At 46.4% G+C, this 25,678-nt stretch overlaps 1 protein-coding gene across 1 annotated transcript in view; it reads right to left on the bottom strand.

The window, feature by feature from the left end:
- Positions 1-25,678, bottom strand: part of CRKL (CRK like proto-oncogene, adaptor protein) — a 31,688-nt gene that overhangs the window by 4,020 nt on the left and 1,990 nt on the right. Inside the window, exon 2 of the mRNA XM_029231189.1 lies at positions 15,610-16,075. Coding sequence (XP_029087022.1) covers positions 15,610-16,075 — 466 coding nt within the window. The remainder of the gene's footprint in view (positions 1-15,609; positions 16,076-25,678) is intronic.

Here is a 25,678-nt window from a genome sequence, read left to right on the forward strand (position 1 = left end):
AAAAAAAAAAAAAAAAAAAAAAAAAAGAATCTGCCTGCCAATGCAGGGGACACGGGTTCCAGCCCTGGGCCAGGAAGATCCCACATGCCATGGAGCAACTAAGCCCATGTGCCACGACTACTGAGCCTGAGCTCTGTAGCCCGCGAGCCACAACTACTGAGCCAGCACACTGCAACCACTGAAGCCCGTTTGCCTAGAGCCCGTGCTCCACAAGAGAAGCCACCACAACCAGAAGCCCGTGCACCACAATGAAAAGTAGCCCCTGCTCACCGCAACTAGAGAAAGCCTGCGCGCAGCAACGAAGACCCAATGCAGACAAAAATTAAATAAAATCAGGCCGTGCCAAAGACACGAGGTGCTACCAGCAAGCCAGGGTGCTTCTGCTCAGCTGTGAGAACGTGCTCTGAGGCAGCCTTTTCCCCCCAGATTGGCTACTAACTCCAACGGCACAGAATGAACACCTGACTCTGCGAACGGTTCAACTCATGCAAAAAGTGCATTAAAAGAAACAAAGCGGGACTTCCCTGCTGGCGCAGTGGTTGGGAGTCCGCCTGCCGATGCAGGGGACGTGAGTTTGTGCCCCAGTCCGGGAGGATCCCACATGCCGCGGAGCGGCTGGGCCCATGGGCCATGGCCGCTGAGCCTGCGCGTCCGGAGCCTGTGCTCCGCAACGGGAGAGGCCACAACAGTGAAAGGTCCGCATACCGCAAAAAAAAAAAAAAAAAGAAACAAAGCCATCTCCACCCTTTTTCACGGGAAGGAGCTTCTACCACCAAGAACACCCTGTCCGCTGCCTCCCCTGCAGCAGTGTCTCCCACCGGCCAGTCTCGGGGGAAGGAAGCCCAGCTCAGAGAACCTTTTCAAACCAACCTTCAGCTTCAGGGTGGTAGGAATCCTACCTACGGCCAGAGGACAGGCACCAGCCAGGGGCTGCTTTGCTCATCAAGGGGAGGCAGCAATTTTGACTTGGGTGTGGTTTTCAAATTGTCTGCAGACCCTGAGCTCTGAGGAGGTGCTTTAAACTCCAACAGATGTCAGACTGGGACTTCAATCTTGTAAATGTGTATTTTATAAAAGTTATAATCAGAAGCAGTCAAGCGCGTTCCTGCCCCATTACTCCATGCTGCCCTGCTGGCTGCTGCTCATGCGCTTTCCTTGGAACGAAGCTTCTGTCCCACGTGTCTGATGGAAGGCCCCCGAGAATAGCAAGGTAAAGAGCAAAACACACCTCTCACTGCACGCAACAAAGTACACTCAAAAGTGAGCTGGTTGAGGGGGGTTAACACAAGATGGTATCTACCATTCACGTTATTTCCAATGTTTTCTGCCCATTGTAAAAGACCACCCCCCCAACTGCCTTCTTAATTCTTGTAAATCTCAATTTACAAAACACCTTTATATTAAAAAACTTTTAATCTGACATCTATGGGGTTCCATGCAGTATTTCATTTTGGAAAAGGCATCTTCTGCTAAAGCTGCTGGGCTAGAGAGCTGACTGCTGGCCCGGAGTGACCAAGGGCCCCGGAGGGACCCGGGGCCCCAGACAGAGCCACACCTGCCCTTCCTGGCTCCCAGGCGTTCAGGTTACAGGGCCAGCTACTGCACTCTTAAAACCAAACTCCAGGCTCTAAGATGGCTCCTGGTCTACACGAGACGAGCCATTTGTATGGAAGCACCAGGACATCACTCGGCTCACGGGGGTGGGAGACGCGGTGCTTATTAGGTGACGCCGGTGCGAAACAGAGGACTGAACACTGTGCCCGTGCCCACCCAGTCTGTCCAGGTGGTGATTTCATCCTAACCTGTGCACGAAATCGAAGGCTCAGGCTGGGGAAGAGCTGGGGACGGAGAAGGAAACACACCGCCAGCAGCTGCTGTGGGGGCCAGAGTTCGATTCAGCAGAAACTGCACGTCAGCAGCTTGGCTGTGTGGCCGCCTTTTCAGAGGGTTCTTGCTGCAGGGCTCAGCCTTGATCCTCCACACACTCCACCCTCCTGTAAGGTAGGCTGGAGCAGGGGGGCCAGGGCAGCATAGCCCAGCTGCACTAGGACCCCTTGGCTCCCCAGCCACTCTCTGCCCTAACGTCGCATTCCTGCCCTGAGGTCTCCCCCACACCCGGCACTGCTGACTTCATCAACCCACTTGCTCACCGGGATGCTCGAACCAGCACACCAACTGCTTAACTCCCCAAACCTACTGTGGTCACACTTACATGGACAACAGCGCTATTACCAAATGGAACCTCTTGCCCTGTGGAGACCGGCTTACTTGGGAGTACTTGCCAAAATGACAACGGAAAAGAGTGTTATCTCCTGAGGCTCCCTGGTTAGAACACAGTATAAATTCAGTTTAAATTTTAAAAAATGGGGGGGAGGGTCCCTAAGTTCCCAGTCTGAATTCTGACTCAAACTCCTCTTATTTAGGAAAACTACAAATTCAACTTTACTGTAATACAGCTTATAGAGTTAGTCCAGTAATTAAGAATTAGATTTTATATAATGACAAGTCGCAAGACAAAAATAAATGCACTATAGTATTCAGATTTTTGTAGCCAAGTACTAGATATGTATATGAGAAAAACAAGGCGTAAAAAGCTAACTACACGTACTTATAAATTAAATTATTATATTTATTTTCAAACTTATGTCATCACTCAACTTTAACACCTAAGTTGGTGGAACAATTAAAATTTGAAGGTTAACAACTGGTAATTCTATTTTAAGACTTGTATTAAAAATTAAGTTGTAAAATACTTCAGTGGAAAAAAAAATTACAACTGAAAAGACATGTTTTCTCTTGTCTTGCCTTAAAAGGAAATAAAAATTTGGGGGAAAGAATAAACTAATTTAAGAGTTAAGTTTTTAAATGTCTTTAGTAGACTTCTAAAATACAGATTGTTTTAAGATTAGTGATTAGAGTTCAAGTATTGCTCCCTTTCTCCAAGTAACAATGTTTTTATTCATAGGTGGCAGGAAGAGAAATGTCTTTCTTATTCATAACTAGGATATCACACCAACGATTCTGATAATTAAGAATAAATTCATATTCTTTGAAGTGTACCAAAGATTTAGGTCTGTAATTTGTATATTCTTTTCCTACCGTACAGAAGTCATAAAAGAGGAAAACTCTGATTATGACCACATTGCTATCTCTAGTGAAGATATTTGCCAGATCGGATCCAAGGCAAGCTCTACTGCAGATGGAACCTTGAGCTGCAGTGGAGACTGTGCAGAAATCACAAAGCTGAAGATCAAAGGGAGCTGAAGTCAATGGGGATCTGCAGTCATGACTTGTGTCCAATCTGTCTTATTCCATTAAAAAAAATATTTAAGCACAAACTTAAGACATGAGATGAAACTCATTTAACACAAAAATTAAGATGGGGCCTATGTGAGCAGAGAGAATCCTCTGCAGGCAGGAGCTGCTGGGATACTACAAAACCAGGCCCTGCAGCCACCCCCACCCCTACCTCCCCCAGACCCTTGGCCTCCTCAAGTCTCCACTGCAGGAACCAGCTGTCTCGTGCCTGGAGCACAACAAGGCCACCAATGTGGGGAGCCTCACTGGCACATTCTCTCTCCAACATATGAGAGCATGTTCTTTCCTTATTTCCTTTTCAGCTAAGAAAATGATTACCTGTCTTTATTTTTTAAATAATGAAATAGGAAAGAAATGAAAATTCATGGATATAAAACTACTGACACCATTACAAAATGACTTACGGAAAATACAATATAATCAATGTACTGAAATAAGTATAAGAAAAGGCAAGGACATGAGACTTCCCTGGTGGCACAGTGGTTAAGAATCCACCTGCCAATGCAGGCGACACGGGTTCCAGTCCTGGTCCAGGAAGATCCCACATGCTGCAGAGCAACTAAGCCCGCGTGCCACAACTACTGAGCCTGCACTCTAGAGCCCGCGAGCCACAACTACTGCAGCCGTGCGCCTAGAGCCTGTGCTCCGCAACAAGAGAAGCCCCTGCAGTGAGAAGCCCGCGCACTGCAATGAAGAGTAGCCCCCTCTCACCACAACTAGAGAAAGCACACGTGCAGCAAGACCCGATGCAGCCAAAAATAAATTAATTTAAAAATTTTCCAAAAAAAGCAAGAAAGAAAAGGCAAGGACAAATAAGAGGGTGTGTGAGTGCGTGCCTGTAAAGAAGATGCGGTGAGCAAAGGGGAGAGGGACCAGGTGAGCTAACGCCCAGGTGGACGCTGTGGTGCAAAGGGATGATGGCCTGAGGGTCCCTGGGCAGTCTGTAGGCAGGCCTGCACTCAGAGCCAGCTCAGACTCTGACAATGATGTTTTAAAAAAAAAAGACTAAGGCCAGAATAGCTCAGACTAAAAAGAAACAAATATAATGCAGTTTTGGCTGATAGGTGCTGTTGGCAGATGTCAGGATCAACGGCTTCTCCCCAAGACTGAAGTTTTTGTTTGCTCCACTCATTTGACATCCTACAAAAAATACTTTGGGAATTCTGTCTTTTATCTATGCTTTTCTATCTTTACCTGGACTCTGGATGCCCAGAGTGCATATATTTTGCCTCAAGTTTGTAATCTTAGCCTGCCTTATCTGATGTTTGATAAATGTGCAAGAAAAAATCTCACTTTCCTAAAAACCTGGCCCCAGCAGCCCTCTCCCACATCCTGGTTGAGCTTATTCCTCCAGTCCGGGGGCCAGGAACACGCTGAGACCTCTTGCTAATGCCCCCTCCTCCAGGTGCCCCCCCCAACTGCCTGGCTCTACCAGCCCAGCCACCTTCCATCCCCTGCCACCCTTGCCATTCAGCCCAGCTCCCAACCCTTCCTCTCCCCCAGCCTGGCCCCCACCTACCACCAAGGAACTCCTGGGGCCCAGGTCAATGGCCCCGGGCCAGTCCCCTCCCACTGATGCCGAGGCACCTGAAGCAGGAGACTTCACCTCCCTCTTGCTCTGCTGCCCCTCTGCCCCATGGCGGCTCCATTCTGCTCACCCTCATCCCCCACCCCCACACAGCACTCTCAGAAGGAGGAGGCTGGTCTCGCTCATTTCGCATTCCATGTCACAGGGCTCTTGTAAGCTTTCCAGGGAAGTCTGCAGAATCAGGGAAAAGAGAAAAAACGACAGGCTGCTGTCCGCATGTGCTAGAGACAGATGGCCAAGTAAGCAGCAAGGTTCTGAGGACAGAAGTGACAGGCACAAGGGCCTAAGGACAGTAGAAGACAGACCTTTTGAAAACATAAAGATAATTAGGTCACTGCTCTGCCTTTGAACCCCCAACACCATTTATTTGCACAAGAGCACCATCCAAACTCCGGTCTCCAAGGCCCTGCCTCCTCTGGTCCCCAACTCTTCCTATCTCTGACCCTCACCCCAATCAGTGGCTTCCTTTCAGTTTCTCAAACCTGCCAAGGTCTTGCCCAGAGATGGGCTGTATGACAGATACAGGGACGTGATGTACTGGAAGTGCGACCACACAACTGCACAGCGTAAGATGTTAAAAACCATGTTCCAGGCTACTGCCCAGCACCATCAAGCTTGTCCTAAGAAACCTTGGATCTCTGCTCTGCTTCCACAACTGAAGGAACATAAGCAACCCTGACCAAAGTCAAACACACCTTAAGGACAATCCCAGCTCCCATAAACGGCCTTATAAAGCTGCACACGCCGCCACTGAGAGCAGGAAGGGCTCTGGGCGGCCGCCACTGGAGATGGGCTGGATTCTGTACTGTGTACTCAGGACACACCTGAAACTAAGATCTAAGATCTACAACAGCGGGAGGTAAGCAGTCTCTGCTTAAAGCAAGTTTAGGGTAGCACCATGCGGTGACTCACGCTATGACCTTTGGAGTGGGGCAGGGCTGGACCGATGTCCTGGTTCTGCCACTTTTAGGGCTACATTACTGTGACAAACTGTTCAAGTTGTCCAAGTCTCCGTTTTCTTTTGACTTCGGAAGGTTCTTGCAGTAATTAAAGGAAGTACTAAATGGAAGTGTTAACCACAACACCCAGCGAAGTAAACAGTAGCTGCTATTGGCATAGAGATTCCTGAGTAGACCCAGTCCCCACCCCACGATCATGCCCCCGACCAGCTGTCACTGTCCTCTGGCTGGTTCCGGGGAGAACTGGAACCAGCAATGGAGAAGCACTGTACTAAAGTGGGTTTTCAACCCTGTCAGTAACAAGGGTCCTCTCAAAACCGACGGGGGATGGGAAGGATGCCTGTTACAGAGAGGAGATGAGGGGAAGGCCTGGAGACTCGAAGTCTGATACGTCACTGTGAAGGGTCCCAAGCAACGAGGAAGACCACGGGAGGATGCAGAGGAAGGTGCCAGAACATCCCACCCGCACCTCTGCCAATTCACTCCTGACTCTGACGGTCTTCACAGGATACCTTCTGCTAATTCTGCCTAATCAGTTCAGTGAGATGTGCTGCACGTCGACTGCAGCTCCTACCCTCTTCACTGTGAGACAGACAATAAATAACCCACTGTCTAGACGTGGCAGACACTCAGCAAATGTCTGTTAGATGATAAAAACAGTGCAAAAAGCGAGTGGCTGAAAAGCAGTATTGAGTCCACGTTGCAGAGCACAGGAGCGAGGACGAGGCCTTCGCCTGAGGGACCCTGAGTAGCAGAGCGCGGCTGGGTGCAGCCCAGGAGGGTAGAAGGGCTGGGAGACTTCTGATGGCCACCTGACCATTAATGCCACACTCTGGCCTTGCAGGAGCCCTCACATGTCAAAACACAGCCCGTCACTCCTTGTGCTGTTTTCTACCTCAGTTGAAGGCCCCCTTCCACGGGTCCGAGCCCCAGAACACCACACATGGGATGGGGCTGGCTGTGGACTGGCTTCTTCCACGGCTTGACCACACAGCCCCTCGGGTCCAGGGCCCAGCATGGTTGGGAGCTCTCAGTGCTGGTCCGGTGCCCTTCCTTGGGCTTCATGGTAGAAGGGCTGAGCCGAAAGCAGCACTCACTTTGGAAGGCAGATAAATCTTGAAGTGGTTGGGTACCAACTCAGCTCAAGGACCAATGTGAGCCTGGAGGGTGTGGCCAACCCAATCAACAGATTGAGAAGACATTCCTTACGTCCTTATGTCCTTTACTGTCACCCTGTGACAGTCCTCCTCATGATAAGAACTGCCAGCGCACTGGGGTTTGCTTCAACTCTAAGATGGAGCACACACTAGCAGGCTCCGTTCTGTGTGAGGCTGACACGAGGGGTAGGAAGAGGGAGACGCCAAGAGGATACTTCCTGATGTGGCCATGGTCTCCTGGAGCCCTACCTGTCCCGAGTGTGAACAGGAGCTCTGGAAATTACTCTGCCGCCTGTCTTCTGGCACCTGATTCAAAGAGCAGTCCTCCTTGCAGGAGGCCCCAGCACTGGCTGCCACAGCAGCTTTCTGCTTCCCCAGTCAGGCGCCATAAAAACAAGATCAGGAGTGCAATGGGTTACACTGGAGTCAGAAGTCCTAACTTCGGTGACAGGAATGGGTCTCAGATATTAAAGATCCTCAAAGTATATGCAGAACTATATGTAAATACATTAATATATGTTGTTTTTCTGGAGAAAGAGTCCACAGCTTTCACCAGATTCTCAAAGGGGTCCGTAACCCAAAAAAGATATAAAACAAAGCAAAAACCCACGTGCTACAATCACCAGGCAGCTTTCATCCTGCCGTTTGTGGCTTTCATTCGTTCACTCATTTAACGCATGCTGAACATCCATGTGCCAGGCCTGGAAGGACACAAGACAGAAAGAAGCAGACAGCCCACCCGCCCTCATGGAGCTGCCTGGGCCCTTTGCCTGCTCTAACACCGCCCCATGTGCTCTGGGCACCTGCACCTGAATCAAACCCTCCATGTCCATGTGCCCTGAGCAGCCATCAAGTGGCCTCATGTACCCTCACCTACAACTGGATGCTACTGACTGGTGCTTTTTTTTTTTTTTTAATGAATTTATTTATTTATTTATTTATTTTATTTTATTTTTGGCTGCGTTGGGTCTTGGTTGCTGTGCGCGAGCTTTCCTTAGTTGCAGTGAGCGGGGGCTACTCTTCATTGTGGTGCACGGCCTTCTCATTGCAGTGGATTCTATTGTTGCAGAGCACGGGCTTCAGTAGTTGTGGCTCGTGGGCTCTAGAGTGCAGGCTTCGTTGCTCCGTGGCATGTGGGATCTTCCCAGACCAGGGCTCAAACCCGTGTCCCCTGCATTGGCAGGCGGATTCTTAACCACTGCGTCACAAGGGAAGCCCTACTGACTGGTTTTTAATATTGAAGACTCAGTCTCTTTAAAATTGCCATTATCCTTCAGGGTATTAACTTGGTTCAAGAGGGCTACTTACTGGTTAACACTTCTTATGAAAACACAGGGGTTTTATTTTAGGATGAGTCAGGGGTTAAAGGTATGCCATGGTGCAAGAGAAGGTGGGCTATGGAAAGGAAGAAGTAAAACCATCTCCATTCACAGATGACCTGATCCTATATGTAGAAAGATTCCAGAAGAAAGCTATTAGAGCTAATAAAACTCAGCCAATTTGCAGGGTACAAGATCAACACACAGTATCAGTTGTGTTTCTATACACCAGCAGTGAGCAAATAAGAATGTAATTCCAGGGAACTCCCTGGTGGTCCAGTGGTTAGGACTTGGCGCTTTCACTGTCGTGCCAGGTTCAATCCTTGTTGGGGAACAGAGACCCCGCAAGCTGCGCAGTGCAGCCAAAAAAAAAAAAGAATGCAATTCCATTTACGATAGCATCTAAAAGAATAAAGTAATGGAATAAATTTAACCAAGGTGACAGACTTGTACACCAAAAATTACAAAACACTGCTAAAAGAAATTAAAGAAGACTTAAATAAATGGAAAGACATCCAGTGTTCGTGGATAGGAAGACAATATTTTCAAGATGTCAACACTACCCAAAGTCATCTACAAATTCAACACAATTTCTATCAAAATTCTAACAGCTTTTTTTTCCCCCCAGAAATGGAAAGGCTGATCCTCAAATTCATATAGAACTGCAAGGCATGCTGAATAGCCAAAACAATCTTGAAAAAGAAGAACAAAGTTGGAGAACTCATATTTCCTGACTTCAAACCCACTACACAAAGCTATGGAAATCAAAACAGTGTGGTCTTGGCACACAGACAGACATATGGATCGATGGAATAGAATTGAGAGTTCATAAATAAACCCATACATCTCTGGCCAACTGATTATTATTATTTTTGCCATATCTTGTGGCTTGTGGGATCTTACTTCTCCGACCAGGGATGGAATCCATGACCCCTGCAATGGAAGCACAAAGTCCTAACCACTGGACCACCAGGGAATTCCCTGGCCAACTGATTTTTGAAAAGGGTGCCAAGTCCATTCAATGGGGAAAGAACAATTTCTTCAACAGATGGTACTGGTACGACTGGATTTTCTACCTGCAAAGAAAGAATTTGGACGCCCATGTCAATCCATATACAAAAATTAACTCAAAATGGATACACGACCTGAATGTAAAAGCTAAAACCATAAAACTCTTAGAAGAAAACATGGGGGTAAATCTTCATGACCCTGAATTTGGCAATGGATTCTTAGATATGACATCAAAAGCACAAGCAGCAAAAGATAAAATAGATAAGATGAACTTCATCAAAATCAACAACGTGCATTAAAGTACACTGACAAGAAAGTACAAAGACAACCTACAGAACGGAAAAAAGTATTTAAAAATCATACCTCTGATAAGAGTTTAATATCCAAAATATATGAAAAACTCCTAAAACTCAACAACAGAAACCAAACACAATTTAAAAATGGGCAAAAATAAAATAAAATTAAATTAAAATTAAAATGGGCAAAGCTCTTGAACATTTTCCTAAAGAAGATATAAAAATGGCCAAGAGGCACAGGAAAAGACACTTAACATAATTAGTAATTACAGAAGTGCAAATCAAAACCACAAGATGCCACTTTATAGCCAGTAGGATGGCTATAAATTTTAAGAAGAAGGAAAATAACAGGTGTTGATGAGGATGTGGAGAACTGTGGATTGCTTGTGGGATTGTAAAATGGTGCAGCCACTGTGGAAACAGTTTAGTTGGCCTCAAAAGTTAAAGAGCTACCCAGCAATTCCACTGTTAGGCATATACCCTAGAGAACTGAAAACAGGTATTCAAACAAAAACATGTACATAAATGTTGGTAACACTATCCTCAATAACCAAAAGGTAGAAATAACTCTAATGACCATTACCTAATGAATGGATAAACAAAATGTGGTCTCTATCCATACAATGGAATTTTACTTAGCTATAAAAAGAATGAAGATACTTGCTATAACATGGATGAACCTTAAAACATTATGCTCTGTGAAATAAGCCCAATCCAAAGGACAAATATTTTATGATTCCATTTATTATATGAGGTATCTAGAATAGGCAAATTCATACAGATAGAAGGTAGACTAGAGGTTACCAGGGCCTCAGGAGAGGAGGGTAGGGAGTTACTGCTTAATGGTTATAGTTTGGGGTGAGGAAAAAGTTTTGGAAAACAGTGCTGGTAACTGCATAACACTGTGAATGCAATTAATGCCACTGAATTGAACACTTAAAAAGGGCAAATTCTGTTATGCACATTTCACCACAATTTTTAAAAAACGAATAATTTAACATGCCAAAGACCACTGAGTTGTACACTTTAAATGGGTAAATTGTATGATATGTGAATTTTATCTCAATAAAGCTGTTTAAAGAAAGACTGTGTGGGCTGAGTCCTAGCTCTACCACATACCAACTATAAGACTGTCAACAAATTAAACAAACCTCAAGTTCTAAGTGCATAAAATGGGGCAGCTATGAGGATCAACTAAAATATTCTCTGTGAAGCCCTAGCTGATGGTTCTCCTTACACAGTAGCTATTACCACGTATGGAAAACTGAGGTTAGCTTAATGACCAGGCTGGGACTGGCCTTGTCTGAACCACACTAGGGCCCCAATTTCACAGTACTCTCACTCAATTTACATAGTAAGAAAGAGGAACAAAACCCTTTTAAGAATATTCTCTAATTCACAATCCAATGAGAATATGATATGCTAGAAAAAAAAAATGTTACCTTAGGTACAGAATTCCTAAAACTGGATGCTGTTAAGGACAAGTGACACGTCAACGACAGAAGGATGGAGAAGGAGCCCGGCAGCCCTGATGAAAGTCCTTAAGAAGGTGGGTGTGAGCTTGTGGGCATCTCTGACAAGCCTTGGTGAGGAGGGGAATCGCTGAGACAGAGCAGCCCCCTCACGCTGGGAGGCTATGCCTCTGACCCTTACAGACCTCCACATGCAGACCCGACATCACTGTGGGCATAGAGTTCCAGCCACAGGAACTCACAGCTGATCCCGGAGAGCAGAAAAACACAATCAGCACTGAGGAAACCTAGATTTGCCTTGTAGATAACTTCCTCTCAGTAAGTAGAAGCAGCGATGAAGAAACTGCTAACGCGAACACTTAATTCTAACCAATGAAGCAAAACCAACTTGTGGAAGCAGAAATCTGGGAATTCTAGGCCAGTCAGTGAAGGAAGAAGTACCATGGGTCTTAGGAAGGTCAATTCAAAAGATTCAGACCAGATGCAACTCAATGTCTAGGGGTTTTCAAAATGGGGAGTAGACAACCCAAGAAATGTAAACACCACAATCGCAGATGACCCCAATGGGAGTGAAGAGCAGGTTTCTTGAGCATGCTGGTGAGCTCACAGAAAAAATATGCACCACAGATGAAAGGATGGCCTCATGCTGATAAGGACAGATATCCAAGTGCTGACCAAACACACTGGCAAACAGGACCAGTCCAGTGCTGGTCATCTGCCACAGAGAATTACATCACAGAACACTTGCAGGCTTATGAAGGGTCAAGTCTCTTGGTTTTTGTTCTAACAGGGATAATGGCAAATTCTATGAAACGCAAAAGGTGAGCTTGAGATCAAACCTGGACAAAATTCTGGATGCAATTAGCAGACAGATGGTTTATGAGCATTTAGAATGGGAAATAGGGTCTCTGGAAGGCAGCATGGGCTCAGTCAGGAACAAGTCACACCAGACCAGCCTCACTGTCCTTTTTTAGATATCAGACATGGATCAGGAGAGGCTGCAGAGAAGGATCTGGATCGTGCATTTATGAAATGTGCAGATAACATGAAACCGAGGGGGTGATCAACATGCTACACGATGTAATCAGGATTTTAAAAGACCAGAAGCATACAGGTGGGTAAGACCGAAAAAACCAAAACCAACAAACAAAAACCTCAAGAGGGACAACTGCAGGGGTCCACACTGAGCGAGGCTGGTACAGGACAGGGATGAGGCGGCTGGTTTCTCCCTGGTGGGAGCAGAGACCATGTCATGAGACTGTGTCCCAGGCTCCACAAAGACGGGCCCTCTGCGTTGCTCCCCGCTGCACTCCCCACTCCTACAGCCACATCCAGGCACTCAGGAAACCTCTGCTGAAGAAGGGAATGTTTGTGGAGGTGTCCATGGTGAGGGTGAGGTAGGAACTGAGGCATCAGGAAGACAGAGCTAAGGACCACCCCACTTGCCCTCCTTGACTCTCTCGATCCATCCCCACTCCCTCCACACCTCACCTGCAGCCCCTACCCCACTTCACCACCGTTCCCTTAGCCCACACCACGGGGCACTGCTCCGTGAGGCTCCATTCAGACTCCTGGCTGTGCGTGCCCAGAGCTAAGTACAACTCTGAAGGTGCTAACAAATTTCTGCCCTTTTCTAGTCAGGAAAGTATACTGGAATATGAGTATAGGAGACTGATATTATTATAGGAAGACTCAAGCATTTGCTCTAAATTACTTTAAAATTAATCAATAAAAAGGTAAACTGCCCACCTGCAAACTTCAGAACCTCTAACAGTTGTGAGAAACCGGCGATTTCATGCCTCAATGAAGGCCACAAGAAAACTGTTCACCTCCTCAGCTTTGCTCTCTGCTGATATGGTCACAGCTCGCGTCCAAGCTTTTGTCTTTTGCCCAACACACCCAACACTCTCAATGACCTTCAGCTACACAGTGGTGTTCTCTTGTTCCTGCAAGCTCTTCCTTCTGCCAGGAATGCCTCCCCCCACTTCACCCAGCTAACTTCTAGTCATCCTTCAAAACTCAGTTCAAAGGGTCACCTCCTGCAGGAAGCCTTCCCAGACCAACACCCACCCACATTCCCATCTCCTACCTCCATCTCTGCTCCCACCTATTCTGTGTTATCAGATCACTTACCACACTGCTGGTTTCTGCCTCTAATCTTTCATTAGGTGGCAAGCTCTTTGGTGGCAGGACCCTACACGGCACCCCTCACAGGTTGGATGCATGAATGGATGATTAACAAACAAACATCAACTCTCAGAGCCAGGGTGCCTTTTAGGCTTAGAGAATTTGAGAAACGTGCCCAAGATCACACCAGGAACAGCTGGGACTCGAATGCGGGCCGCTGTGTCAGAGGACACAACTTGGACTGCAGGTTATTTTGTAATGACCACAGCACCCTTGCTCCAAACATTCTCTTCTGCCAACGATCTACCTTTGGAAAGGACTTCGCCACTCCGCACCACCTGAGAACACCCCTGCTTCCCAGGAGCCCTTCCAGCCCTGCTCCACCAAGGGCATGGGAGGCTCCCCTTTCAAACCAAATCCCAAGGATAAACTCGTTTCCTAAAAAGAGGTAAGCAAGAGAGCAAAGTGTCTAAACAAAGACCTCTCTTAAAATATCTCTTCGCGTGCAGGAATGTTCTTTCAAAACTCAAGTTTTATGAAAAAAACCTTGTGAACTAACTCAGGAAGTAAAGTTCACCTGAACCATCCTCACTTTGTAACACCATCTCAAGGGGAATAACGAAGCTTCAATTACTGGCACATTTTCTCCTACTTGTCTCACCTTTCTTATTTTAATTTTAATACTTTTCCTGGTAACCTAATTGCAACAGTCCCAAGAGGGGACTGTTTTTAACAAGATCCGACAGGCATCAGTTTTAGAAGATAACATAATTCACAGACATACTTATTTATGGCATAGCTGAAAGTCTCATTTAAACACACAGCACAGGAAATACCATGAAGTGGAATTTGGCAAAGGTCTATTTCTTGGGTCCACTAACACTCTAATTACCTAAGGCAGCCTTTCACGAGGCTGACACGGCTGGGCTGGTGTCACGAGGAGGCTCAGGTGTGGAGACCTGTCTCTGGGGCCTGAGGCTAGAAGAGCAGTGTTAACAATGAGAAGATGGGTTATCTTCAAATATGCTTCACGAACCAGGCTCCTTCTCCTCACCCCGGCCTCCCTAAGGCACCCACCTATGTATCCACTCCCCAAGCTCTGAGTGATCCCCTCTACAACCCCCTGTGCACACTCCAAAGAACAAACATGGGAGACAGGGATTTCTAAACCGCACATCTTAGAGCCAGAAGTCAACACACAGGCGACCTAAAGGGAGTGAGGCTTTAAATCCTGGCTCAGGTAAGAACCCACTTCCTGACTTCCTTTACGGGGCTTGGAATTCTGACTGGGAGCCTGGACCCCCAGGATCTCACCCTGGTGTGCCAACCGTCAGCTGCATAACACAACTCTAAATCCTAGCTCCCTATTCCCATGAGGAGACCAGAGATGTGGAAGTGCTCCCAGAGCCTGAAACCACTAAGCAAACTGGAAGGTATTTAGAGCCCAGAACCCCCCAAGTTATTTCAGGGTGCTGAGGTGTGTACCGTGCAGGGGCAGGTCTGTGTGGGGATGAGAAGGCCAGCAGGCCTACTCAGCCAGGCCTCCATCTGTGGAGGGAGCCTCTCTGGTTCCCTTCCTGTTCTTCCACTGTGAAGTATAAAAGCACCAGGTCCTCCCCAGCCCCGGTCCCCACCTCAGATGCTCTTTCCTTAGAGCCAACATGAGAGGGAGAAGTAACCTCAGACTCTGAACCAAACCTCCAGGTGTAGTTCACTTGGGTATTACTCTTGGTCCAAATAAACCTGAGGATAACCAGTGAAAAAAAACACACAAAAATCACAGCTCCCTTTGAATCTGAGGGCAGGCTGCTCTGAAACAACAGGCCCCATGACTTCATCCTCCTGCCATGCACCTGGGCTGCCTCCCAGCTCTGCCCTACTGTGACCTCGGGGTGAACACACACAGAACAAGCAATAACTTAATCTCAGTTTCTCTAACACACATGTGATGTAATGATACTAAGAAAGAGTATAAAACCGTACTCATAATGATACTTACATTGCAATGTGTGATTCACAAACCATTTTCACAAGTTATCAATAAATGACAGAGCTGGGGAACTGTGGTACCAAATCCCATATTCTAATACAATAATATTTAGGGCCCACCTCACTTATGTAATTTATATAAATTTACACATCAGTAAAAAAATAACACACAAAAATATATGGGACCATTCTTCTAAAAATATGCATTTTTAGGGAATTCCCTGGCAGTCCAGTGGTTAGGACTCCGTGCTTCCACTGCCTAGGGCATGGGTTCAATTCCTGGTCGGGGAACTGAGATCCCCGCAAGCCATGGCCAAAGAAAACAAAAACTGAGTGTCAAAGGACCCAAAGAACCAGCCTTAGTAGATTTTACCTCTAATGCCAGGGCGGTCTTGTCATAAGCACAGGGCACTCTTTTCTGAATTGCTTTTGCAAAGACAGGTCCATTCTGTGTGGATGGCAAAGGGCTGACCGCTGCCCCAGGAGTGCTGGAAACTGCAGGCAGAGGAGCCGTGGTCTGAGGCTGAGCATACGCGTGAGCAGGTTCTGGGATCCCGTAACTGTTGGAATTCCTATTCCCATGCTTTCCGTGTGGCGAGGACCTCACAAGCTTTTCCACGTAAGGGACGGGAATCATCCCCACCCGGCCATCCTTGTTCCGGGCACTCCACCACTGTTCTTCCGGCTTCTCTATTATCACTAGGATCTCACCCTTTTTAAAGGGCAGGTCTTCAGCATCATTCCCAGGAAAATCATAGAGAGTTCGTACATATTCCAGATTTTCTTCTGCTGTAGGCAGGCTGGGTGCTGATACAGATCCCATTGGTGGGCTCGGATACCTTCAGAGAGAGAGAAAATTAAGAGAAAAATCTTACTCTATGCCAGTGTTTGTCAAACTTTTAAAATAAACCAATTAACTCAATAACAAATTATTTCCCTCTCCATATTCTCAGTCATTAAGAAGGTCCTGTCACACTGTTTTACCCTCTGTAGTTTGTAATGCAATCGAAGTTAACATCCTGAATATTAACGTTAGATGCATAGCACCCCTCCCACATATGTCTGTTTCATAGGAAGCTTTTGTTTACACATACAGATACCTGGTCTGAATTTTTTAAATTATTTTTAAATCCTCAGTAAGTTCAGCTGCCTCCTTCCTTAGGCCCATCACAACCACCACATACTCTTCCTTCTGGTCCTAATCTAGGGTGTGCACCCTGCACACTTCCCAGGGCACCCAGAGAGATGACAAAGGCCTCTGTGCTCCTCAAAATATAAAAACCAGAAAAGGGAGTATATACTTGCATTATAATTTAAAAAAAAACACCCATACTGCACCTTGTACAGGAATCATCATCTGAGCCTCAAAATGAAAACGTGAAAATTTTCACGGAAAAGCTCAGACGCAAGAGCTCTCACCTAAGCATCACACCCCTGGCCACCCGCTCTCGGAGCCCCCCTGTGAGTCTGCCCCGCACACCCGGAACCACCTAGATGCGGTTAGAAAAGCACTGTCCCGGGCTTCCCTGGTGGCACAGTGGTTAAGAATCCGCCTGCCAATGCAGGAGACACAGGTTCGAGCCCTGGTCCAGGAAGATCCCACGTGCTGTGGAGCAACTAAGCCCATGCGCCACAGCTACTGAGCCTGCGCGCCTAGAGCTCATGCTCCGCGAAGCCACCGCAATGAGAAGCCTTGCACCGCAACGAAGAGTAGCCCCTGCTCTCTGCAACTAGAGAAAGTCCATGTGCACAGCAACAAAGACCCAACACAGCCAAAAATAAATAAATAAATATTTTTTTAAAAAGGAAAAAGCACTGTCTCCCTTCTCTTCAGCAACACCCCATATGGAATGCCCCCTTCTGCAAGAGAAGTACAGAGGTCTCTCTTCACCTAAGAAGTGTTCTGGAAAGTTGCGAATACATGAAGTTTTGGGAAAACCTATTTTGCTGTTAGCATTTCCTCCCCTTAACTTTTTTGAAGCACATAATCTACACCAGAGTAACTTCACCCAGAGTCTCCACCTCTTTAGGGGTGACGCCTGTAGAGTCATCACCAAGACTGGTTCTGGAGCAGCAAGACTGGTTCTGGAGGGAGAATGCTGGGATAGGGCCTATGCCTGCCTAACCACTGACTACAGTTGTTTTGTATTCCAGTAGATCATGGCCATTCCCTCTTTTTCCCCCAATTAATGACCTAAAAAGTTGTTTCACATAACAACATGATCTCCTAAGTTGAAGCACTTTAATTTAAAAAAAAAGTTTCTTTTTAAAAAAGTGTTACAACGTTCAGCAAAATAAAGGAAAACAAAAGAGAAAAAAATCCCACAGTTCCTGCCCCAAGGTAGCTACAGTTCTCCTTCCCTCCTCCCTCCCTCCCTCCCATCCGCCCACTTTGCGGCTTGCTTTCTTTTTTTAAAAACATCTTTATTGGAGTATAAATGCTTTACAATGGTGTGTTACTTTCTGCTTTATAACAAAGTGAATCAGTTATACATATACATATGTTCCCATATCTCTTCCCTCTTGCGTCTCCCTCCCTCCCATCCTCCCTCTCCCACCCCTCTAGGTAGTCACAAACCACCTAGCTGATCTCCCTGTGCTATGCGGCTGCTTCCCACTAGCTATCTATTTTACGTTTGGTAGTGTATATATGTCCATGCCACTCTCTCACTTTGTCACAGCTTACCCTTCCCCCTCCCCATATCCTCAAGTCCATGCTCTAGTAGGTCTGTGTCTTTATTCCCGTCTTACCCCTAGGTACTTCATGACCCTTTTTTTTTTTTCTTAGATTCCATATACATGTATTAGCATACAGTATTTGTTTCATTCTCTTTCTGACTTACTTCACTCTGTATGACAGATTCTAGATCCATCCACCTCACTACAAATAACTCAATTTCGTTTCTTTTTATGGCTGAGTAATATTCCATTGTATATATGTGCCACATCTTCTTTATCCATTCATCTGTTGATGGACACTTAGGTTGCTTCCATGTACGGCTTTCTTTCTTAAGAGTCCCCATACAGGACTTCCCTGGTGGCGCAGTGGTTAAGAATCTGCCTGCCAATGCAGGGGACACGGGTTCGAGCCTTGGTCCGGGAAGATGCCACATGCCACAAAGCAACTAAGCCCGTGAGCCACAACTACTGAGCCCGTGTGCCACAACTACTGAAGTCTGCGCCTAGAGCCTGTGCTCTGCAACAAGAGAAGCCACCGCAATGAGAACCCCGCTTGCCGCCAACTAGAGAAAGCCCACGCGCAGCAACGAAGACCCAATGCAGCCAAAAATAAATAAATAAGTTTATTTTTTTTAAAAAAGAGTCCCATGTATGCATGCCAGGGGCAGTTTTTCTGCGTTTCCCCACTATACTGCTCTTGCTTCATTCGGTGAGCCTGCTGCAAACAAGCATCCCTGTGTTTCTGAAGGGTTCTTCTTTCTCTCTGTTACCATCTTCACATACTCTCTTGAATTTAATTTCCCTGCACTGTATTTCTTGTAAAGCCTAGATTCCTGGATTAAAGAACAGGAACGTTTTCACGGCCCTTGGTACATTTTGCCACACTACTCTCCAAAAGTCTGTCTTTGTAATTTGGCAAAACTTACATCTTTTTAATGTAAATGACCAGTTTCACAGTAGTCAGGATACCTTGGTGGTTGGAAGAGTGATTTAAAACCTCAAAGGCCTTATTACTTATTAACAACCTGACAACAAAGGGGCAGACTGCTTACTATCAGTGTACCTAAAAAAGAGTGAGCAGGAACAGCAAAACAAAGAAAAGGCTGACACTTATACCTCCATTGGGGACTGCCTGCAGTCTTGGCAGACAGTAAATTATTGAATCCCCACAGCAATCCTGGGAGGTACGATGCCTTCCACTTGGATTTGCACAAAGCAGTGTCCTCACTCACAGCCTCTCAGCTTGTCAGCCGCAGGGACAACCCGTGGGTCTTTCAGGTGTCTGAGAATTAACGCTGTGCGTGAAACACCCACAACAGTTCCTGACCGGCACTAAGCACCCCATCAGCTCCTCACCCCCCACCCCTGAACCTAATTCAAGGGCCACGGAGATTCTGTGAGAGTTTGGGTCACACTAAACAAAACTCAGATACTTCACCAAGAGCACACCTGGTTCCACTGCAGACGCCTTCAAGGGTTATTTTACTGTTTATACAGTTAAAAGTTAAAAGCAGTTCCACAGACCGTGAGAACACTAGTACAGCTTCAGTAGGGATTAACACTAATGACATCCATTACCCAGGTACCCACTGGCCTTATTATGTACTAAGAACTTGGGGGACAAACAATGAATTAAAACCAAGTTCCTGCTCTCCAAAGACTGCAAACTTAGTAGCGACAGAGACTGGAAGGCAAATGAGAGCACCAAGTGTCATTCATGTGTCCCACAGAAGCTGACGGGGTCAAGTTCTGCTAAGGGTCAGAACAGGCAAGGGGATGGTGCAGAAAAAGCCAAAGACTAGCCCCCTTTAAAGCTGAAAGATTTCGTGGAAGACAGGCTTACGCATTCTGATTCTACATCAGAAGACTTAAGAGGCCCAAAGGTTCAAACGCTCCCTTCCCAGCTTCCCCACAGCTCACGGGGCTGGCTGGTTCCCACAAGCAAGGCCAGAAGCGGGCTGGCCGGCACACATTTGAGGCTTGCTGGCTACATATGGCCTTTGTCAGATAGTCTTCTTTTCATATAACCCTTAAAAAAGTAATGACCATTCTCGGCTCCAGTACACTATACAAAAACTATCTGTGAGTCTGGCCAAGGGGTCCACAAACTATGGCCTGCAGGCCACCGGCCCACCAGCTGGTTTTACAAATAAGGTTTGAGTAGAACCCAGCCAGGCCCATGCGCTCATGGGCTGTCTGTGGCTGCTTCCGCAGTACGAGGGCAGAGGTGAGTGGCTGGGATGGGGACAACAGGGCCCACAAAGCTTAAAGTGCTGAACAGCTAGCCCTTCACCGTGAGTTCGCTGAGGCCTGGTCTAGATAGCCGAGGCGGAGCTGGGGAGGGTGCTCATGCAGACCTGACAAGAGGGAGGACAGCTTACACTTTTTCCACCACTTCACTGCTACAGTGACCTGGAGCTCCTTTCCTGATTCGGCACACGCACAGACATCCCTAAATATGACAGGAAATCAACCTCCCAGCCACACCCCTGACAAATTCAAAGCCCTCCACTTCCCATTTTCTCAAACTCGTGTATTCATCAAAATCCCCTGCAAATTACACATTAGTCCCACTGCAGAGATGAAAGCATGATGATGCCAGGTCAGGAATACTTAACATATTAGAACCCACTGCCCAAAGAAATAGGAAACATAAAACTGGAACAACTCATTGTTTCTCAATTGTTTCGCAATTTGTTCCTTCATCAGGACTGTAAATACCATTCAACACACACACAGTTTCCCAAGCCCATCAAGCACACCAGACCCATGCTGCTTCTTCTCCCTCTCCCTCTCCCTCTCTCGCCAGCTCTGGAAGAGAAGCCGCTCCTCATCGAATGACAATGAATCTCCCTCCTCCTTTGGTTAAAAGCATTCTCAGCTGCATGTATAAATCACAGATAGAACATTTTATTTAAACTTCAGCTTTAATGCCTTCTATGCTTACAATCACCTTATTCCTGTTAAGGAAGCAATACAATCAACTTCTGGCAGGAGAGAGTTTCAAAGGTCCTGTTCTAGTTTTTTTTTTTTTTTTTTTTTTTTGCGGTATGCGGGTCTCTCACTGTTGTGGCCTCTCCCGCTGCGGAGCACAGGCTCCGGACGCACAGGCTCAGCGGTCATGGCCCACAGGCCCAGCCGCTTCGTGGCACGTGGGATCTTCCCGGACTGGGGCACGAACCCATGTCCCCTGCATCGGCAGGCAGACTCTCAACCACTGCGCCACCAGGGAAGCTCCCTGTTCTAGTTTTTAAAGGGGGTAACATGGATATGGAAGATTTTCCTTATTATATACATGTGTACACATACTCTTGAGTATGTATGAAAGATTTCACAATAAAAAGTTGGAAAACAAAACAGATGGTAAAAGAATCAATTCCAAGAAGACTGGCTAAGTACCCGTCTGCTCAAAGTGCTTCCAGCGCTTCTTATCCCTCGGTGACCCTGAGCACGGAGGACTCTCCCTCCATCCCTGGCTTCGCACCTTCACCAATGGCTCTCAGTCTTCGGCGGCGCCTGCCTCTGCACCTGCCTCTGCACCTCCATCCACAGCTTCTCTGCCTCTGCTCATTCTGCGGATTCCACCAAAGCTTAGACCCAAATCTGTATATTTGGCCCCCAACCCTCTTCTCGTTAACAAACCCATCAGATTGCTGAACCCCGCCTGGCTTCCCTGTTGAAAACCATCGACCCCCTCCCCCCATCCCTCCTCTCCATTCTCTCAGAGGCACCATTCAATCATCCCTGATGCCACAGCTCTCCACTCACCTACAGGCAACTGCCCAGCGATGGCTGTCATCGGCTTCCACCTTATATTCCCAACACAAGAGATCTCAGTTCAGCTTCTCACAATCCCTTCCCCTGTAACAGTCCTTAATTAACCCCACACTCCAGACTCTCACCACCCCGCCCACACCAGTTTCTAAAAAATAAAACTGACCATGACAGTTCTCTTCTTAAAAACTTTAGAGGGCTCCCACTGCTAAACTCATGTACAAAGCACAGAGGCCCTTCACAGTTCAGCATTCTTAACTTCCTAGCTCGCGGCCCCTCACTCACATGAACCACACCTGTGCCTTTCCCAGCACCTCTTCTACCTCATACACTTGTTCTCATCCTTCAAGAACCAGTTCATGTGAAGTCAGAAAGAGAAAAACAAATACCGTATGCTAACACATATATATGAATCTAAAAAAAAAAAAAAAAAAAGGTTCTAATGAACCTAGGGGCAGAACAGGAATAAAGATGCAGATGTACAGAATGAACCTGAGGACATGGTGAGGGTGAAGGGTAAGCTGGGACGAAGTGAGAGAGTAGCACTGACATATATACACTACCAAATGTAAAATAGCTAGTGGGAAGCAGCCACATAGCACTGGGAGATCAGCTTGGTCCTTTGTGACCACCTAGAGTGGTGGGATAGGGAAGGAAGGAGGGAGACACAAGAGGGAGGGGATATGGGGATATATGTATACATATAGCTGATTAACTCTGTTACACAGCAGAAACTAACACAACATTGTAAAGCAATTATACTCCAATAAAGATTAAAAAAAAAAAAAAAGAACCAGTTCATAGAGCACCTTCCCTTTCAGGCCCTGCCTGACCCTTTAGTTGACCATCCTTGCTTTTAAGCTCCCATGGTATTCTATTTTCATTTGTTCAGTATACTGAGCTTCTCAAAAGCTAGGGCCGTGGTTTACTTCCATTATATGACTTGAGTCTAGCATTGGGCTTTGGGATACAGTAGGCCTCAATATATTGAAATCCCTGCTAAAATTAAAATGCCCAAGACACAGGGAAGCATTTCCCCTAAGCCTGGGTTAAATCTGTTCCACAGACAAGGAGATCCCGTGTGCCACCAGGTTTGCTGTCCAAGCCTCTTCGCCTCACCACCGCAGAGCTCACACTCGGCTGTCGTTCCCCACCAGCTGCACATGCCTGATGGTCCCACCTTACTCCTTGTGACCTTAACTCCGACTCCAGGATAATCACCACTGCCCCCTTTCACTTATCAGAAAGAACTAAAATATTTTAGCCTGAAGGAACCTTAGCACCTTAGAACCTAGTCCAACTGTTCAGATCAAGAGCAGAAATCTTAGATAAAAAGTTCTCTGAATTTGAGTCTTAAACAAGAGAAAGGTCACAAAGCAAATGGCTATCAGCACTTTACTTGCCATGGGAACACAATTCTCACCTGGGCGAGACTCCATTCCCAGAGTAATGACGTTTATGGATCCCATCTAAATTGAACTTAGGTGATTTAAACTATTGGTAAGAAGAAACTCAAAGGTTTATCCACAGCGTCCAATTCTATGCTAATCAAAATCACTGTTAATCCTTCTCCCCTACTCCTAATTACAAAAGTCCAAAAGTTCCCTTAAATATTCAGACAGGGGCCGTGGGGGGAGGCATGGCCATGCTACCTGGGGTACCCTCCGGTCCCCCACGGTGCAGCCTCTGTGGCACACGTGTGAGGGTCCCCTCGGGATGCTCAGGTTAGGCTGCGCATCCTTTCTCCGCCCTCCCACAGCTACTGTCTGTTTCAGATGACATGAATTTGGCCTTTTAAATAAAGTCTCAGTAACCAGGAAGCTCCTCAAGAGCATGACAGGGACTGCTGAGTCAATGTTAGTTCCATATTACCAGCACATGCAATGAGCAATGTCTGCTGAGTAAAAAACAGGGTTTTCTCTATGGGTCAACTTGCCTCAGTTTTTCAACTTTTACTTCTCATGATTTTTCTCCCAGCCATCATATAGCTACATAAGCTATAACTGGAAAATTTTATAAGCAAAGCAAGCTACGCAAAACACACTTTCAATTTTCTAAACCGTAGGAAAATGTATTTCACCGCTAAACTAAATCCACTCAGAAACCTGAAACACGCTGTTGTTAAACTGGAAATAGCCTCTATTAAAACAGAAACAAAAAAACCAGTAGCACCTACCTGAATACTAACTATAACCTAATAAACGGAATCTTAAAAGTGTTTATACTCAAATAAAATGGAGGTGAAAACCACAAGTTTTCAAATGATTTTTAATATAAAAATTACACCCATATGCAGAAAAAGAATCCTTTAGGGTCATTCAAAAATCAAAAGCCACTGATATACCTTTCGTGTTTAAATTTAAAATCTAAGACAGAAATGAATACCACAGACAAACTCAAAAGACAATAAGATAACCCAGAGAACAGACAGCTACAAATATACCAAGTCATCTTTGTCTCTTCCTTTCTCTTCCCCATCATCCCCCCTCCCACCAGCAACTTATTTTCAAACCACAGCCATCACTCAGTCTACATAATGTCTCTATGATGGACGGATGGGCGACTCATCAGTCACCATCGTTCTGACCTGGATTGCAGTAACAGCCTCAGGTCACTTCCTGGCTTCAAACCCCTTCCATGGCACCCAATTTCCTGCCTTTGACCATTACCTGTCCAAACTCTTCTAGATCTGCATCTCAGAGCCACACTCACATCACATTGCTGTCTTTCCCAACCCAGAACTTTGCATAAGCTCTCCCCCTCCTCGCCCAGGCCTTGCTCCTCCTCCCTTCTGCAGTTTCACGCTTTCTCTGACCTCACCAGCTCAGGTAAGTCCCTTCTACTAGATCCTCTCAGCCTAGATTGATTTCCTTCATAGCATTCACAAATCTTGTAGTATTTTATTTTTCTACTTTTCTGTCTGTCTCCTCCACTAAAATCTAAGTTCCATGACAGAGAAAGCATGTCTGTCACCCCTCTTTCCCAGTGCCTATCACTGGAACATAATTCTCCTGTAATATTTGAATAAAAATATAAAATTAAAAGTTAAGGAACATTCCAATAAAAAAGATCAGACTAGCACAAAACAAGCACCAGTCCTTAAATTCTGAGGAAGTCATATAGTTGTGACCTTTCACTAAGCAAAACAGACCCCCCAAAAGAACTATTAGCCAAGGGGCATGAAACTCTGGCTTCAGAAGCTCAGTTTTGAGGCCTAAAAAAGCTAAACCACTTTATTTATCCTGTCTGGGGTGTGAAAATGCATCGCCCTGATTTCTGCATTTGGCCAAGGCTTGCCTGGTGTAGTCTCCTACAGTAGGTAACAAACACATCAACCAAATCCTCAGGAGAGGCAATCCAGATTTAGTGTGACAAAGTAAATCCAGCCAGGATCTGATTCAACCAGCACTGTGACAGCCCTTGGAGACAGCAGGGAAAAGGAAAAACTAAACTACAGCAAAATGCCTGGGGCAGAGGGCACAGAGGAGAAACAATCAAGGCTGAACTCAAGGGGGTCAGGTAAAGGCCCCAGCACCAAAGGGAGGATTTCCGCAGGTGAGGAACCGGTGGAGGGAGGTGCTCCACGGAGGGCCAGCAGTCGAACGAAGGCCCGCAGGTGTGCATGGGCGTGCAGGGCTGGCTCCCGGGAAGGAGGATGAGAGGGGTGAGGGCAGGCACCACACTCACAAAGTTACAAGGGCACCTGGGAAGACGCCCGAAGGGGAAGTTTGGGGTCGTTTCTGCGGGAAGCCGCTGCAGCACAATCCTTTTTCTCCACCCAGAAGGGGATCTAGTTATTCACTCACAGCTGCACTATAGTACCTGTCACCTCAAAGTGCACACACCCGGCACACAACATGGCATGCTAAATGCCTAAAATTAATGATATAATTCACCTCCACAAGCTAGGCAACTAATTTACTTAAACGTATCTAATATCTCATTACTGTGGGTTCTAAGAGTCTCTCCAACCCCTTATATTGGAATTA

The sequence above is a fragment of the Monodon monoceros genome, unplaced genomic scaffold, assembly GCF_005190385.1.
Source record: "Monodon monoceros isolate NGI ecotype Baffin Bay Population unplaced genomic scaffold, NGI_Narwhal_1 Super_Scaffold_1, whole genome shotgun sequence".
Taxonomy (NCBI): domain Eukaryota; kingdom Metazoa; phylum Chordata; class Mammalia; order Artiodactyla; family Monodontidae; genus Monodon; species Monodon monoceros.